Here is a 17,464-nt window from a genome sequence, read left to right on the forward strand (position 1 = left end):
GTTGGAAAGGTAATAATCCATATACTTGGTTGGAAAGATAGTAATCAAGTTACTTGGTCAGAAAGCTAATAATCAAGTTCCTTGGTCAGAAAGGTAATCGATTTATGTGGTTGGAAAGCCAATGATTGATTTACTTGGTTTGGAAAGCTTTAACCCATTTTCTTGGTTGGAAACGTAATAATTGATTTACTTGGTCGGAAAGGTAATAATCGAGTTTCTTGGTCAGAAAGGTAATAATTGATTTACTTGGTCGGAAAGGTAATAATCATGTTACTTGGTTGGAAAGGTAATAATCCATATACTTGGTTGGAAAGATGGTAATCAAGTTACTTGGTCAGAAAGGTGTTGTGGAATTTTCTGATTTGTTCTATTAAGGCCTTAGTTATTTTATAACTTGGTTTACGGATCCGCCGACGGTATATTTGCCAAAATGAAATATAAATATAAAACACATTTTTAGCCTTGTATATTTATACATTTTCCGCCGAAGGTGAAAACGTTTCAAAACCCGAAATGTAAACGTCGGCATTTATTTTCAAAATATAATTTTGTGCACGCGCGCCAAAATGCCGAGTCATCTTTAACCGAGCTGTGCAGTCGTCTTCGGTCATGGCGTCTGAGCAGTGGCCTGCATGGTTCAGATTGACTGTTGTTTCTGGGGTGAAAGTGATTGTTTTTTTTTTTTGTATACCTTGTCGAGGCTCGTGTGAGAGCTAACAAGCAACGCACATCAAGGGGGGGTGGGGTATGAGACAAGAGGTGAGGGAGTGGGAAGGACAAAACAGTGGGGAATAGAGGCATTAGGAGATCTGTGGAAGGAAGAGGGATGGGACGGGGAACATGGCGAAGAGAAGATGGACATTACAGGGACTTTCAGGAAGGAAAGCAGGGAATTCGAAGGAGGTGGGCTTGGGTGGATTATCGGGGGTAGAAAAGATCGAGGATTTGGATGGGGGATGATAAGAGGTGGTGGTGAACAGCTGTTTTGAAGGCCTGGAGGGAAGAATGGGAATGAATAGAGTGAGGGAGTTTATTCCAAAGGTGGGGAAAAAGAGGAATGAAAGAGTGGAGGTGAGCAGTGATTCGTGATTTTGGTAGCTTTACCAGAAGGGGGTTGTTGGCGGACATTGAGCGCCCTGCGGAAATGTGGTGGGGACAAATCGCAGAGAGAGCTGGGGGGGGGGCGAGGCTGGAGAGGAGACGGTAGAAGACAGAAAGACCACCGACCAGCCTGCGGTGAGAGTGAGAGGCCCAAAGACAGCCTCATTGCGGGAGATGCCAATGATCCGAAATGCCTTGGTTTCGACAGCGTGAAGCCGAGAAAGGTGGGAGGCAGGAGCACCGGCCCAGAGTGGAGAGCAGTACTCCATCAGGCTGCGGACAAAAGCTTTGTAAGTGGTCAGGAGCTCAGGTGGGCCGAGGAAGGACCTTGCACGACGGAGGATTCCCAGTCGGCGACTGGCTTTGGAGGCGAGGTTTGAAATGTGGCTTTCCCAGGAAAGGTCATGGCAGATAGTGAGACCCAGAAGCTTGAAAGAAAGGACTTCTTCCAGAGGATTGTTGAGAAAGTGGATGGGGGGGTTTTCTCTACAGTCCTTTCGAAGAGACATCGTGAGAGTGTGAGATTTGTCCGGATTGAATGACATGTTCCACGTGTTGGACCAGTTTGTGATTTTATCCAGATCTGCAGTGAGCGAAGAAGCTGCTGCTTGCCGGTCTGAGGGATGGCCGATGGTACAGCAGAGGGTGGAGTCATCAGCAAAGAGAAATAGAGGATTTTCCAGAGTCGGAGAGATCATTGATGAAAACCAGAAAAAGAACAGGGACCAGAACGCTACCTTGAGGAACTCCAGCCTGGACAGGAAGAGGGGATGAAAGAACTCCATTTGGGGCCACACGGTGACTGCGACAGGAGAGGAAGTCTGCGAGCCATGAGTTATTAAGAAGTATGTCAGCGATATAAATTTGAGTAACTGGATTGGTGATTTAATCACGCAACATCTTGACGACAAATATTCTGGCCAAACTATTGCATCAATTCAGTGCAGCAGCAGGGATGATTTGCACGCTACTCTCGATCGTGCCGATTTTGTTTCCATCGAAAGTTGTACACCGCTGTTCGTATTGAAAGATTTCAGTGCCAAGTACATCAAAGTTTCCCTGCGAGATGCTGATATTCAGCCTTCAACAGACCAGAAATCAGCCTTTGATGTGCTCATGGGGATGGGGAGATGGTACGATCAGATGCCCACTGAAAACTAAGCTGGTTATGGCTCTGCTTGACCGTTTTGAGCGTGTTGACTCCGAGTAGACACCTCATTAGGTCATCTCTTCGAGCATGACCTAATAATATGGGTGTCGATGTCCTTCGATCCGTCCGTCCGTCAGTCCGTCCACAATGAAGTTGAAGCGGGAGATCTGGTCATTAGTGATCCTGATAGAGGCCAATGAGACGTACACGATGGTATGACTTTCAAGGTCACCGAAGGTCAAGGTCAATGTCACGAGGCCTTTGAAGTTGCGAAAATGACGATTTTCAAATTCTATCTCCTCCGCCATTTCTCAAGCGATCTTGAATTTGATTGTAGCATATGAATCTATGGGACAATATCTAAATTTGCTCAGGCCAGATTTTCGATATTCGCTTTCGTTTTCGTGTCACGTGACTTCAAAGTTGGCAAAAAATGCGAAAATGACGATTTTCAAAATCGATCTCCTCCTACATTTCTCAAGCGATCTTGAATTTGATTGTGGCATATGAATGTATGAGACAATATCTAAATTTGGTCAGGACGGATTTTCGAATTTCGCTTTCGTTTTCGCGTCACGTGACTTCAAAGTTCGCAAAAACTGCCCTACCTTCAGGAGGCTATATATTCTCTACTGGGCATGGTAAAGGTTAGTGAATGGTGTCATTGCATAGCAGCTGACCTTGTATATTTATACATTTATCGCCGAAGGTGCAAAAGTTTCAAAACCCGAAATGTAAACGTCGGCATTTATTTTCAAAATATAATTTTGTGCGCGCGCCAAAATGCCGAGTCATCTTTAACCAAACTGCGCAGTAGTCTTCGGTCATAACTGAACATTGAGAACTTGTGGTATTATAGAGATGACCGTCACCCCCACAGGGGGGTAATTTTTTAAAATCATATCCAGCACTATGCACTGGTATGCACGCACACATCTACAACTTGGACAGTAATTTTCTCAGCATTGTTTCCATTTGTTTGATGATCCAACAGGTTTGTATAAGAAAAACATGCCAGACTATATTGTAAAAACAAGTTTTAATCCTTCTTTATTGTTTTTCACATCAGATTATACAGTGAACAATGGCATCCTGCATTTGATAGGTTTTCCATCTTCAATGTTTTCTTAGATCCTCCTGGTCCAGGATTTATATTTATCCCCCCCCCCCACCTACCCTTGTCTTTTCCAAGAAATATCTGAAAAAAAATCATAAAAATATATAATTTCTAAAAATTGAAATTATATTTATATTTATATTTCAACCTACCGACCCTACATTTTAGCTGAAGAACTGTGTAAACCAAGTTATAAAATAACTAAGGCCTAACCCATCTGGTATAAATCCGGTCACTCAATTTGTAAGAAACAATGAATTCACTGTCTACAACGAAAAGTACATTTGATCAGAGAACATTTATTTCATGGTACCACGGAGTCCAAAGCACTGAGATGTAAACATCCTAATGATTTGCACCAAACTAAGCTTACATTTCCTGATATATATATATATATATATATATATATATATATATATATATATATATATATATATATATATATATATATACATACATATACACAGTATGTATATATATATATATATATATATATATATATATATATATATATATATATATATATATATATATATATATATATATATATATATATATATGTATATATATATATATGTATATATATGTACATATATATATATATATATATATATATATATATGTATATATATGTATATGTATATGCATATGTATATATATATATATATATATATATATATATATATATATATATATATATATATATATATATGTATATATATATATATATATATATATATATATATATATGTATATATATATATATGTATATATATATGTATATATATATATATATATATATATATATATATATATATATATATATATATATATATATATATGTATATATATGTATATATATATGTATATATATATATATATATATATATATATATATATATATATATATATATATGCTGTGGAGGAGTGGAGACAAGCGGGGGAACAAGAGAGAGCATGATGACCTTCAGCTGGCCTTGGTGAGAGATGATAAAACATTAGGTTATGGACTTATAGGTCTTAGAAAGAAATGAATATAAGGAATTGTGTATATAAAAGGCAGTGAGTACATGGGTCTGATAAGCATTTGGCAAAATAACTCAAACTGCAATACGTGTCCACCGGGTGAAAGAGAATGACGTAATCATGGCAAAAGTTTCAGTGTTATCAACCAGGTCACTTTGTTTCATAGTAAGACATTCCCCCCCAATCAACCCAGACAAAATGGAAACACAATTGACAGCCAATTCGACTATAGCATAAGTATTAAATTTATAAAGCACCAGCAACAATTATAATTGAGAGTACATTAATATAATTATTATTTTTTTCTTCCATAATCCCCCCATTTTTCCTTATTACGAAAATTTGAATAATTATATTCCACATGATCACCATACCCCATTCCTAGAGGAGAAAAGATATCCGTTACACAAGTTCAATCAAGAATGGCAGCGAGTGCTCATATCAGAAGAATGCTGGATGACGACCATTTCAATAGTGTCCCAGCCAGGTGAGTGAGTGCGTTTCCATTTAATTCATGGCCTGTTCATCAGCATGTGTCATAAATCGAAAAGCCATGCTTCCCGAAGTCAGAAGATAAGCAGGTCAGGGTGTAGATAGAGCAGCACCCAAGGGGAAACACACTCGAGGCACTCTTTGGGCTGCAGAAAAGGTAGATCTTGGCAGGTCCGAGCTTGGGCCCGACAGTGGGTTGAAGGAGACGAAAAGGTGACCCAGAGATCCAACCCTAGCAGAGTTTGGGGCCTCGTAGCAGCAGTTTGTGCAATGAGGTTTGATTCACCAAGTGAGCTGTGCACGTTGGAGGCAGCTGCGATGGCTGCACCAGCCCCACCTGCACCATTGAACACATGTTGCAGATGATTCGCCGTGTGGACCTTCAGGGCCTTCATTGTGCATTATGCAACCACGGAAAGTTCACGATGTATCTGCGGAGCAGCAATTTGCGATTGTGGTTGGGGACATTCCTCCAGGTAGGCACCACGCAACGGTGATATTTAAGTCTTCGCCTTGCTGTGGTTTGACTTGTCCAACCTTCTCTTCAGTGGGTTTTTCTTTTTTTCTCTATCATGCTCATCTTATCTCCTCAGGAAGGGGGTAGTTTCATGATCACGTATTAAATGCCCAATCACCCAAATCTGGGTTCTCCCCATCGTCCAATCTTTCGGTGGAAGTTCTTCCAAAGCTTCATTACACGAAATTGTACATTGCATAGTTCAACTGCTCTCAACACTCTGAAACAAACAAAATCAAGGTTAAAGGCCCGGTCACACCTTGACGTTTTAGCCAACGTATGCCGATTTTTGAATTTTTTTTCTAAAACGCTGGCACACGTTGAATACGTTATGGGTAAGTTTTGATAACATTGAGAGCACGCTGAAAAACACTGCCATACGTCGTTGTACGCTGGCTTTAAACGTTGTACTTTTTGGTTGTCCTCAAATTTTTTCATGCTTGAAATTTCACGACGTATGCCGGCGTATGACTCACACATTCCGCTACGCTCGCCACAAGTTGTATGCACGGTCTGCGATCGTTGACAGACGTCAACACATGCTACTTGTAAGTTAATCATAAGTTGAGACACGCCGAGGTAATGTTTAGCGTACCCGAAACTTATTTCTAACCTATGATTAACGTGTTGTTGGCACGTTACGCGGTCGTTGCCACACATCGACAGATGTTACTTTAAAGTTACTCATAGGCTGAAAGACGTCGGTATAATGGATCGTCCTTGCGTCAGCGTCCACGGCCACGGCCAGGACACTTATTTGCAGCATTCTTCAAACTTTTCTTCGGCATGACGAGGATGTTCACACTTCGATGTCTAGCTTGGCTATGATTCCAATTGTCCATTGGCAGCCTCTATTTAAAATAGTCGAGTTTGAGTGTTTTAACACGTTCAGAAGAAACGCTTCAAATTTCCAAACCTTCTTCTTCTTCTTCTTCTTCTTTCGGCTGCTCCTGATAGGGGTCGCCACAGCGGATCATCCGTATGATCCGCATAGTGATTTGGCACATGTTTTACGCCGGATGCCCTTCCTGACGCAACCCTGGTCGCCTCTTACAACACAGGGATATGGTACACCTATTTTAACCGGGGTATACACCGGCTCAGTACACTGGTACTCATTTCGCCGACCTCGGAAGGATGACAGGCTGAGTCAACCCCCTGGTGTATTAATTCAGTGGCCCAACGGGGTTTGAACTCATGACCTTTTGGATCCCAAGCCGCTGCCCAAACCACACGCCAACACACAGCTTCAAATTTCCAAACCCCAGCGTCAAAAAACAAAGGCGAGTGACAGCAATTTAAATCGTTCATTGTAAACAATGAAAATATCTGAGTGGTACCGTTTAAAAGTCGTTGAGTGTAAAAAAAATCCAATTGTTGAGCGCAAGCGTCTACTTTCAATAGTGGAGATGCAGCCATTTAAATCGTTGAGTGGCAGCCGATGAATAGCAAACCCCACGTCACCGGCAAAGATAAACTGCCGCACGATATGGATAAGTTAGGCTATCGTTGGGCATAGTTTGTGAATGCCGGCTTCACGATAATTATTCGTTGGTATATCATATCTATAAGTAATCAAAGCGCTCTATGCACATTATTAGTTCATTGTGCATTTGTCCAACCTGTTATGAATAGACCTAAATCGTAAAAACAAGCTATAGCTCATTGTTGAAAAAGCCCCATAAAAAATTAGCCGCGAAGAACTTCGAACAATGGTGAAAAGATGTCTCCTACCCGTGGACACGCGGACGCAAAGACGATCCATCATAACCCACACCCTCCCCCTCACACTCACCTACTACTGCCAACATGAACAAACTACTACTAATACTAATACTGATACTGATACTGTTACTGCTGACATGGACATCTACTCAAAAAGGACTCGAAAACACTGTTGGGTTCCCCTTTTATGAGCAGCATTTTAATATACCAATTCCCAAAACCGCTGGGAACACGTCTTTATATGGCAGTTTTTAAGTTAGAAACACGTTCATTTATTTTTTTTTGTCGACCGGAAGACGTCATTGGAATACGTCTACATACGTCGATATGTGTTGGGACTACGTAAAGAATTGGTTCAAAGCACGTCAAACATAAGTTAGAAATAAGTTTCACATAAAAAAGACATTACCGCGACGTGTTTCGACCGATGAGTAGCTTATAAGTAGCCTTTGTGGACGTGTGTAAGCGTCTACATATCGTGTGTAAAACTTATCCCCATCGCATGCGGAACGTGTGTCATATGCCGAGTACGTCCAATAATTTTGAACATGTTTAAAATTTCTTGACGTACTCTACTTACTACGACGTATGATAGTGTACTTTATCGTTGTACTCACGTATACCAAACTTACTCATACCGTATTTGACGTGCTCCAACGTTTTAGACACATTTTTCTTCGGTCGGCATACGCTGGCAAGATCGCCAAGGTGTGACCGCGATGTTGTCACTTCCATTTCTACGGCAGTTATGATTCGAATCGTTGTGCGTCAGCCTTTTAATAGGCTACGTCACGACATCGTCGGCGATGCGTGCAACGCGCTATGCCGAAGTTAGACTATCGTTGGGCATCGGTTGTGTAGGCCGACAACAGGTTCAGCATTCGTTGGTATAAGTTATCTATAACACAACGAAACATTCTGTGTCTGTTACCAATGCGTTATACATAAGACCAAGTCGCTATAAATACGTCCGAATCTTTAAAAATAAAACATCAAAAGTTCAACGTAAGCCAGCGTTTTACATACATTTTAATACGTTGCCATCGCTGGCTAAAATGTCAAGGTGTGACCGGGCCTTAAGCATCGATTAAACATGCCAATCCATAAACGTCATGGGCTCATGTATTTCAACAAGACTGACAAAGGTTCTTACAGAAGCATTTAACTTGCATTATATGTTATATTGTTGGGGGGCCAGGCATCTGCCGCGAGCATGACCACCAGATGGAGCAGGAGAGTCAGCTCGACCGATCGCCCGGAATTGAGATCGTCCTTCTTCGGAAAGCTCCGGAAAAGTACGGGTCCCTTTTTGGACTGAAGTTCGCCAATAGACAGACCACGTGGTGTAGGGTCGATTGCCAATTTCAATTTACCTAAATACCCACGTGGTCCAACCTACCGGGGAAATTCACCCTCAACGGCTCCCGTACGGAACGAGCCGCTTAGCATACTTGTTCCGTGTGCGATCCGAGCGGTTTGATCGCCGAGATCCGTCGGTCTCAAATATCCCGTTACAACGGCAATGGCCTGGCTAATTTTCCAATACGCAGCATGCTAAGTCAATGAAGGAATAGACACGAAAGAGCTGAAACATTGAACAATCAGGGTATTTATTTACAATGAGGGGATGAGGGGAGCACTTAAGGGCAGAGTTAAACCGAATACTAATAAATGCACGTATATACAGGCAAAAAGCACTTATACAATTCACTACTTAGCAGACGGGCCCACAGACACACACACGCACACACACACACACACACCCAAAGAATTGGACCAAATGGTCTTTATTCAGACCTCCAGCCCGGAGGACAGTCGGGCTGAAGACCAGGGTCTGTCTTGGTCCTGTCCACCTCGTGTGGTCTTCAAGCTGACTCGGTCCGGTGAGAGGCGAGCCGAACCCGGACGCCAGCGAGCGACCCTTGTGGTCTTGCGGGGACTGGTGTCACTCGAGCTCTCGATCATGATGAGGAGGACAAAGACGACGATGACGACCAAGACCAGCTTCTGCCCAGGCTCCAGACCAGCTCCTGTGGCTCCTTAGGCTCTCTATCGTGAGGAGGAGGACAAAGACGATGACGACAACCAAGACCAGCTTCTGCCCAGGCTCCAGACCAGCTCCTGCGGCTCCTCAGGCTCTCTATCGCGAGGATGAGGACAAGGACGACGACGACCAAGACCAGACAGACAGACTGCTGTCCCGTCTGACTGACTCCCCTTTTATGCGCTCCGGCACGGCTCGACCCCTCCCCCACTCGGCGCGCGGAGAATCCCTGGGCAGAGGGTTGTCGTTGTTCTCTGCAGAACCGTAGTAAACCGTTGCTGTCATTGATGATGTCTTTGCTGATGGTGTTCAAATAAAAGGAAATCCTAACTATCAAAAGTAACTCACAGCACACGAACATTTATTTACCCATTAGACAAGGGCAAGGGAGCTATCTATCCACATTTACTTATCAAAATAACTGAGCTACGAGGACGGCTGTCTGTCTGTGTGCACAAGGCTTCCAAATTCGTAACACTACCCCTCCCATTTTTACAGACTCGTCCCGAGTCATCAAATTTTCGTGTGACCAGCATGTGTAAGTTTTCCCCTAGTACCATTTACCTGTGGATCCCTGAGTGCAACATTTTTTCATACATGTCCCAAAAATAAATAACCGAATGCGCTGCGTAACTAACTAACAGACTCACATGGACAACTTAACTACAATTGCCAGCGCTACGACAAACACACAGGTGGGTGAAACTTATTTACATTCTTTACCTCAACTAATATTTTACACTAACCATGGCCCAGGACCTGGCATCTGTGGGGAAAAAGGCACGGCAAAGTTAACAGTTTTGTGAGGGTGAGTGCTCCGCAGCTGAAGGTCAGACGTCTTCAGGGCCTGCTCAAAAGGTCCCTATTTTGTCACTGAACCCTCTTTTTTTCAGTCTTCAGCTGCTGGAGGCAACTCACCCTAACCCAGCATGCCATATGCCGTCCCACAGGCCATTTGAAGAGGTAGTCAGGCTGCCCAATGCAGTCTCTGGCTCCCTTGTGCAAGAACAGGGAGGTAGCCGGCTGCCCAATGCAGTCCCTGGCTCCTCCCTGAAATGAACTGGATGGAACTGGATGTAAGAAACTGTGCACGGGCTGCTCAATGCGGTCCCCGTGGTGTGGCTGCCTGCAGGGTAGTCCATGCAAACACTGGACGATCCTGGCGCACATGGTGATGGATGCTGACACAGGGGCAAATGCAAATAAGTAGCAGGCATGGGGTTATGGCAGAGGCAGGCGAACAAGGCAAACGCAGAACAGGCAGCTGCAGCACAAACAGGCCGGCATCTGAAGCTGGCCGGCCTCTGGTCTCGTCCAGTGAGGTCTGTGGAGGGAGTGCGGTGGTGCTGGCCGCTCCGAAAACGGGCTCGGACCTAGCCTACTGTCTGCACCCAACCTATCGCCTTTGCCTGTCTCTGTTCATACCCACTCCCTTAATTTGCAACACAAAACAAACAACCAAAATTTAGCCCCTCTTTATTTTATTTTTTTATTACTTATTTTTTTACAATTCCGTCTGTCTAACCCACTTTATTGTCTTTGTCCGGCTAACCTATCCTGTCAACCTAGCCTACTTCCATCCCCTACGTTCCATTTCTGGAGGGGAATAAGGAGAGACTAGCGTCCTGTCTCGAGGCCCAATGAAGCCTCAGAATGGCCTCCTTCAGAGTTCAGCAATCTAACCCAAGGTGGGTACAGTGGCCCACTGAGAGTGAAGGGATGGATGGTGCGAAGGGGTACATCTCCTAACTATCCTACTTTTTATTAACTTTAAACTACCCCGGGGCATTCCAAAATGCCTGTCACTTAAACTATAGGTTCTGAAAACCATGATTCCCATCGCCTGTGTTGGTGTCCATTATAAGTGTGGGCCAAGCCCTCAAATTTTCACTCGTGCCCTTGCACAATTTCCTGGCTGGGCAGCGTGGCTCACTTGGCAGGGATTCCCCCTCTGCTGGACTCCATCTATGGCACCCCCCGGGCCCTGAGGCTGTCTCCGAGCCTACCTGCTCCCTATGAACAAGGGGGGGTGCCCTTCCTGGCATTGCCCCCGTTCCATGCCCACGTGGCATCTTTGGTGCTCCGGGTCCCAATCTGCGAGTCTCCTGTGCCCAGTACACTATCCTGGTCCCTTGGACCCTTGGCCTACTCTGGCCAACTACTTCGGTGCCCGGGGTGACCATTACTCGGTACTCACCTTCCCAAGCCACGCTCCCAGCCGGTCAATTTTACTATTGCACCCCTCCAAATGGGTACCGTGCCTTCACTCACAGCAACAACAAAACAAACTCCTTTTTGTAAATTTGACTTACTAACTAACTAACATTACACTGACCACGGGGTCGCTTGGGTGGGAATCACTACTCCCCCCACTGATTCATTCACACCATGCATTTCACAGTCACTCTGCTCACACACTCGGGCCCGCTGACCCATACTCATTCATTGCACATTTCCAATCACTTTTCATTCCACTCCATACTCTGCCAATCTCCTAACTAAGTTCCCCTAACTAACTTGTGCTCCCTCGCTGTCCGTTAACCTAATGCACGTTCCATTTAATCTACGTAGCTAAGCTACGCCCCACTACACATTCCATGTCTGTCTGTGTCTTCCCGATTCCATTTCCTAAATCTATCCTAAAATCCCTCGAACTAACCCATTCCACGGGCTCCATGAGGAACAACCCATGTCCCCATGAAGCCGGTCTAAACTAATAAATGTCAGTGTGTGTCTGTCCATCTGTCCATCTCATCCATAACTCCAAAACCATGAAATCTAGCAGCCCCAAACTTTGCATGCATATTAAGGGAACTCCAAGGTAGTGTATGAATGAAAATTTGGTGCTTGGGTGAATTTACACATCCCCTTTGAAGATGATTAATGGCCTTATTTAATTATCCTTTAACAAAGCGTTATCCTTGGTCACCTCGTTGTCCCTCACTGGGGTCTTAATTCACCTGTTTTTTTTTTGGCCTGCAACAATGTCTTGACTTGGAACAGGCTGCAACGGTTTCTTAAGGATAAAGTCTTGTTTTTCACTTTCCTCACTCAGATCATCAAATGTCTGATCATCATACCTACAAATTGCTGGATACATTGCAATGCTTGTAAACACCCGGAAGCGCCAGTGTTTGTGGCTTTATTTCATTTCTGTACATGCCATAACCTCTAAAATCTCTTAAACTAAGCCAAATTTCAAAATTTAAACTTCTTTATTGACTTCAGCTGTAGTTCCAACTGCTAAAAAAAAGAAAGCGTTCATTTGTCCAATTCGGACATTGCTTGGAGGTCTCCGGGTGCACAGTGTTTATATGACCAATCGACAATCGCTAATCGCTTGCGTAATCAGCTGTTCCTTATCAACTATTTCATTGGACCGCTTGCTTTGAGTGCTATATTTATACCCGGTGATGTTGGTCTAAACAACACAGAAATCAAGAAAATGACCAAATACCAAGACCTCAAGAATGAAGTGAAAAGATCCTGGAAGCTGAAGAGTGCAGATATTGAACCAGTGATGATTGGAGCTCAACAGTAATGACAAAGAAGAACTTCACAGAGATCCTACAAACCATCCCTGGGAACATCACCACAAATGAACTACAGTTGGAGGCTGTCCGGTCCGATGAGGAGGCTCAGCGACGATCTTGAAAAGACCCCTCAGGACAAAACTCTGACAACACAACTTCACAACTTCGGCCATGAATCACGATCCTTCACTGAAATGAAGGTGGATACTATAAGTCCTGCGAGGGCTCCGTTCCACCTCCTGAAACATGAATTATGGAGATAACAATCGACGACACAAATGAACACACACTGACATTTATTATTACGACTGCACGCCCTTATGTGCGTGGCTGTATATGCCAAAAAGACAAAAAAACAACAACTTTCAAACCGCATGCCAGAGCAACAACCACACTGGCCATTCCTTCGCTCTCGCGTGCCCGTGTGTGCAAAAAAAAAAACCTTCAAACCGCATGCTAGAAACAACAACCACACAGGCCGTTCCTTCGTTCTCACATGCCCATTTGTGCGTGTCCGTACGTGCGTGGCCATACGTGCAAAAAAAAAATCTTTCAAACCGCGTGCCAGAAACAACAACCACACAGGCCGTTCCTTCGCTCTCGCATGCTCGTACGTGCGTGGCCATACGTGCGTGGCTGTACGTGCAAAAAAAAAAACAAAACTTTCAAACAACCACACAGGCCGTTCCTTCACTCTCGTAAATGACGACTGGATTGGGGCTTTGTGTTTATCTATAAATGCGCATATGAAATCGAGAAATTATAAGAATACAGTAAGTCATCACTATCCGGAAGTCCGTACGTTGTAACCCGTAATGGGGAACGCGCTCTAACTTGGCCATAACTTGGGAACCACTTGTCTGATTAATTTGAAACCTTTTGAAAGGCAAATAAACAGATTGCTGGAATTATAGATAGATAGAAGATAGATACTGTGGGTGCAAAACGCCAAGCAACGTGTTTTGTCATTGGTAACTAAGGCGCCCTTTCCCCATCGGCCACGCCTATGCAGCAACGTGTCCTGTCATTAGTTTGGTAAATAAATGGCCATAACTTGGGAAGCACTTGTCCTATTAATATCAAACCTTGAAAAGGCACATCCTCAGGTCCCCAGCAATATAACTGGCAAGTTTCAATTAGATCGGACCAGTGGTTGTTGAGAAACAGCAGTCACAGACACACACACACACACACACACACACACACACACACACACACACACACACACACACACACACACACACACACACACACACACACACACACACACACACACACACACACACACACACACACACAGATTGCTGGAATTATAGACAGATAGATAGTAGATGCTTTTTCAAAAAAATAAACGGGGGATATTGTAATCGGCTCCATCTGTCTGTCTGTCCGTCTGTCTGTCTGTCTGTCTGTCTGTCTGGCACACGATATCCTAAACAGTTGGTTATAAATTCACCAAACTTGGTAGTTATGATCAACACGGTGCAAGAAGGTGCAAGAACAGTGTCATGGGTATGGTCAAATGGTCAACTTCCGACAACTATAATTTCGGGTACATTTTTAGACATTTGTAATGAAAGTTGGTAGATGGAATCAACATTGGAGGGACACATGAAATATGCAACCATTTTTGGGGATTTGACCCTGGGTTCATGCCCCGGTGGGTGGGGACTTTGGGTGACAGGGGGTCAAAACAGGAAAAATTAAATCAAAATTTGATATTTGGTCAAACCAAGTGGAACTTCGCAAACCAGGAATGGCCCACAACCTGACCCCAAGGAAGGAAAAAACAAGGCTTTTAACCGTATGTAAAGGAAAGGAGATACACCTGTAATGGTGATCTTCTGTAATCTTTCATCCCAACCTGTGATCCCTTGCATTCCTGATAAACTGTACCTAACCCAACCCGAGCTTAGTTACAGGTGACTGTGCTTTCTCTGCTTCTCTTCCTGTTTGTCTATTCTATTACTTATTGCGCACAACTGTTACCCCAATGTCAGTTCATGCCCTGTCACCTCACTCTTCCATGAGCCTCGATTTTGTAGATTAAAAAAATAATGTGGAATCAGGGCATTGAATCATCCTTTGCAAGGGCCCCCTGCAGGACAAACGCTTCTGTAGAAGTTTAGTGGTCTTACAATAGGTGGGGGGATAGAGTCTTGAAGCATGAACCCCACCACCCACCCCCATGCACTGATCACATATCAACCCATGTGACAGGTATCTTTATTAAAATGAGTGATAAAAAGCTGTACTTTCTAAGCAAAATCCTTGTGTTTCTATCTTAACTTGCAATTTAACAAGAGATATTCAGTGAAGAGGAATCCCCCAGGAAGATTGTTATCCACCTTTAAACCCAAACTGTTTTTAGTTACCTCTGCCACCTTAGGTGGGCAGAGGTTATGTTTTTACCCCTGTCTGTCTGTCTGTTTGTTTGTGAGGAGGACATCTCAATAGGTTGTGGACTGATTCAGACAAAACTTTGTGGACAGGTTGGGTGTGTAACAAGGACAAATCGACTTGATTTTGGTGAGGATCCGGATCCGACTACTAGAATTTTCAAAGTGATTCTTCACCATTGAGAGATAGGGTCAAAAACGATATATATATATATATATATATATATATATATATATATATATATATATATATATATATATATATATATATATATATATATATACATATATATATATCACGATGTCTCAAAAAGTTGTGAACAGATTCAGACGAAATTTGGTGGATGTGTTGGTTAGGTGACGAGAACAAGCCGATTCGATTTTGGTTCAGGACCGAATGCAGATCCGGCCTATGAGTGGGATACAAATCGTAAACCAATCAGCCTGGCGGAGGTATGCGTTCCACTGAGTGCCATTCCAGTTTAACTCAGTTTTTGATGTTCCACACCGATAAGAGGACATTAGATCCATCAAGTCTGAGCAATCCTACCAAGGACTTAGTACTCCCCCATCGACAATACTCCCAGATACCTGTTCAACTGAGTTTTAAAACTGTCCATTGACGTGACTGTTTTTTTTGATGTGTCACACTCTTTACAGAGTCGTTATTCTGCCAATGAAGTTTCTTGACAAGTGCTATACTGAGTGGTTTGCTCTAGTCTTTCGCAATCCACTTATACAGCGTATCGCAATGTCCGATCGACTGAAAGACAAACCGTCGCTTTGACTGTTGTTGCAGATAAACAATTTTTCCACTGTTTCCGTTTTTGAAATGATACGTGTAAAGGCGAATGAGATAGTAATGAACAAATAAATGCAGACTGAGTCTCTGAGCGATTTACTTCCGAGCCTTGACATCACAAAAGCAGTTCACCCATGGAACCCCATCCAGTTATGTACAAAGGCGCGTAACAGTCGCATTCAAGTAGTTCCGAGGGATCACGACATGTCCCCCTTTTTGAAGTGATACGTGAATAAGATAGTAATGGACAAATAAGATCTTTGCTTCACTACGACGGTGCTCACGGCGATCCCCACCTGTCCTTCAGCTGCTGGAACTCCATGCCAGTGGGCAGACAACGAGCCTCGTACAGTTCGAGGCGACGGCCCGACTTCAGTGGATAAACAAACAGATGTGAAATGTATCCTACCAGGCGCCGCCTTCGCGCCGAGAGGTTTCTGTACATGAAGGCCGCAATGGCAATGGCCGACAGGAGCCCGATTGCAACTGCGGCAGTTCCACGGCCCGCTGGGATGAGCAAGGGCCATGGAGCCATAATACCTACACTTTATCAGCCCTATGTGGAAATAGCCGCGAGCGTAGCCAAAGCCTCCGAACTCAAAGGTCACTGCCGTGTCATGTGATGTGCACAATGACGTGCATTGTTTGGGGTGTGCGCACTTGGAGGTGGGCTGGATATGTGCTCAGAGAGAGATAGAGATACAGGGACAGAGTGGGAGAGAGGGACAGACACACACACACACACACACACACACACACACACACACACACACACACACACACACAGAGAGAGAGAGAGAGAGAGAGAGAGAGATAGAGAGAAAGGGAGAGAGAGAGAGAGAGAGAGAGAGAGAGAGAGAGAGAGAGAGAGAGAGAGAGAGAGAGAGAGAGAGAGAGAGAGAGAGAGAGAGAGAGAGAGAGAGAGAGAGAGAGAGAGAGAGAAGTTTGAGTGGAAAAAAATAATAAAATAAAATAACTTTGAAGTCCTGTCCGCAGTGAAGAATCACATTTCTCGTATCTCCAGTTGCACAATAAAGCGGCGCTACTTCAACCTAACGTGAGAGCGTTTGCGAAAGGCAATTCTCATTCCTCTTAGATCATTTTTAAAGTTTGCCACTTTGTGCTCGTGTGTCTGTTCGTACCGCAGATATTAACAAAAATTAAAATAAAAAAATACACACACAAAGGATTCAACAGTTGGACACGGGCATTCACTTTAAACAGCTGTTGCTTCGCCTTCCACAAGCACAACAAAGCGTTCAACGGTCTGCGCACAGTTTATTATTCAAGACTGACTCTTTTTTTTGACAAGTGCGATTAAAATGTTCCACGACGAGCAAGAACACTTCCACTTGCCCCGGTGGAACGCGCGAAATACAATAAGAGAGCACGCGGTAACGTTTATCGCTGTGATTCGAAAGGCAGTCGCGTGCAAGAGGAGTCTGTTTCACGTGTGAGATAATGTATTATTCAGCCGGTCGTTAAAGAAAACGTGCAATATCGACAAATTCAAGTCTAATGGTTTCCAAATTGGGGGAAAGCACGTCAGCTGTCAGCA

At 43.7% G+C, this 17,464-nt stretch overlaps 1 protein-coding gene across 4 annotated transcripts in view; it reads right to left on the reverse strand.

The window, feature by feature from the left end:
* The window catches only part of LOC147022620 (mitochondrial amidoxime-reducing component 1-like), a 35,765-nt gene extending 19,240 nt beyond the window's left edge, over positions 1-16,525 (reverse strand). Inside the window, exon 1 of one of the 4 annotated variants that reach the window (XR_015059818.1) lies at positions 16,203-16,525. Coding sequence is in view for 3 of the 4 variants with exons in the window: in XM_085887360.1 (XP_085743486.1) it covers positions 16,203-16,441 (239 nt within the window). In the remaining variant the exon portion in view is untranslated. The remainder of the gene's footprint in view (positions 1-16,202) is intronic. The other 3 variants (XM_085887360.1, XM_085887358.1, XM_085887359.1) reach the window with 3 other exon arrangements.
* Between the last annotated feature and the right edge of the window lie 939 nt (positions 16,526-17,464).

The sequence above is a fragment of the Eptatretus burgeri genome, chromosome 7, assembly GCF_056783735.1.
Source record: "Eptatretus burgeri isolate ZD-2024b chromosome 7, Ebu_testis_v1, whole genome shotgun sequence".
Lineage (NCBI taxonomy): Eukaryota > Metazoa > Chordata > Myxini > Myxiniformes > Myxinidae > Eptatretus > Eptatretus burgeri.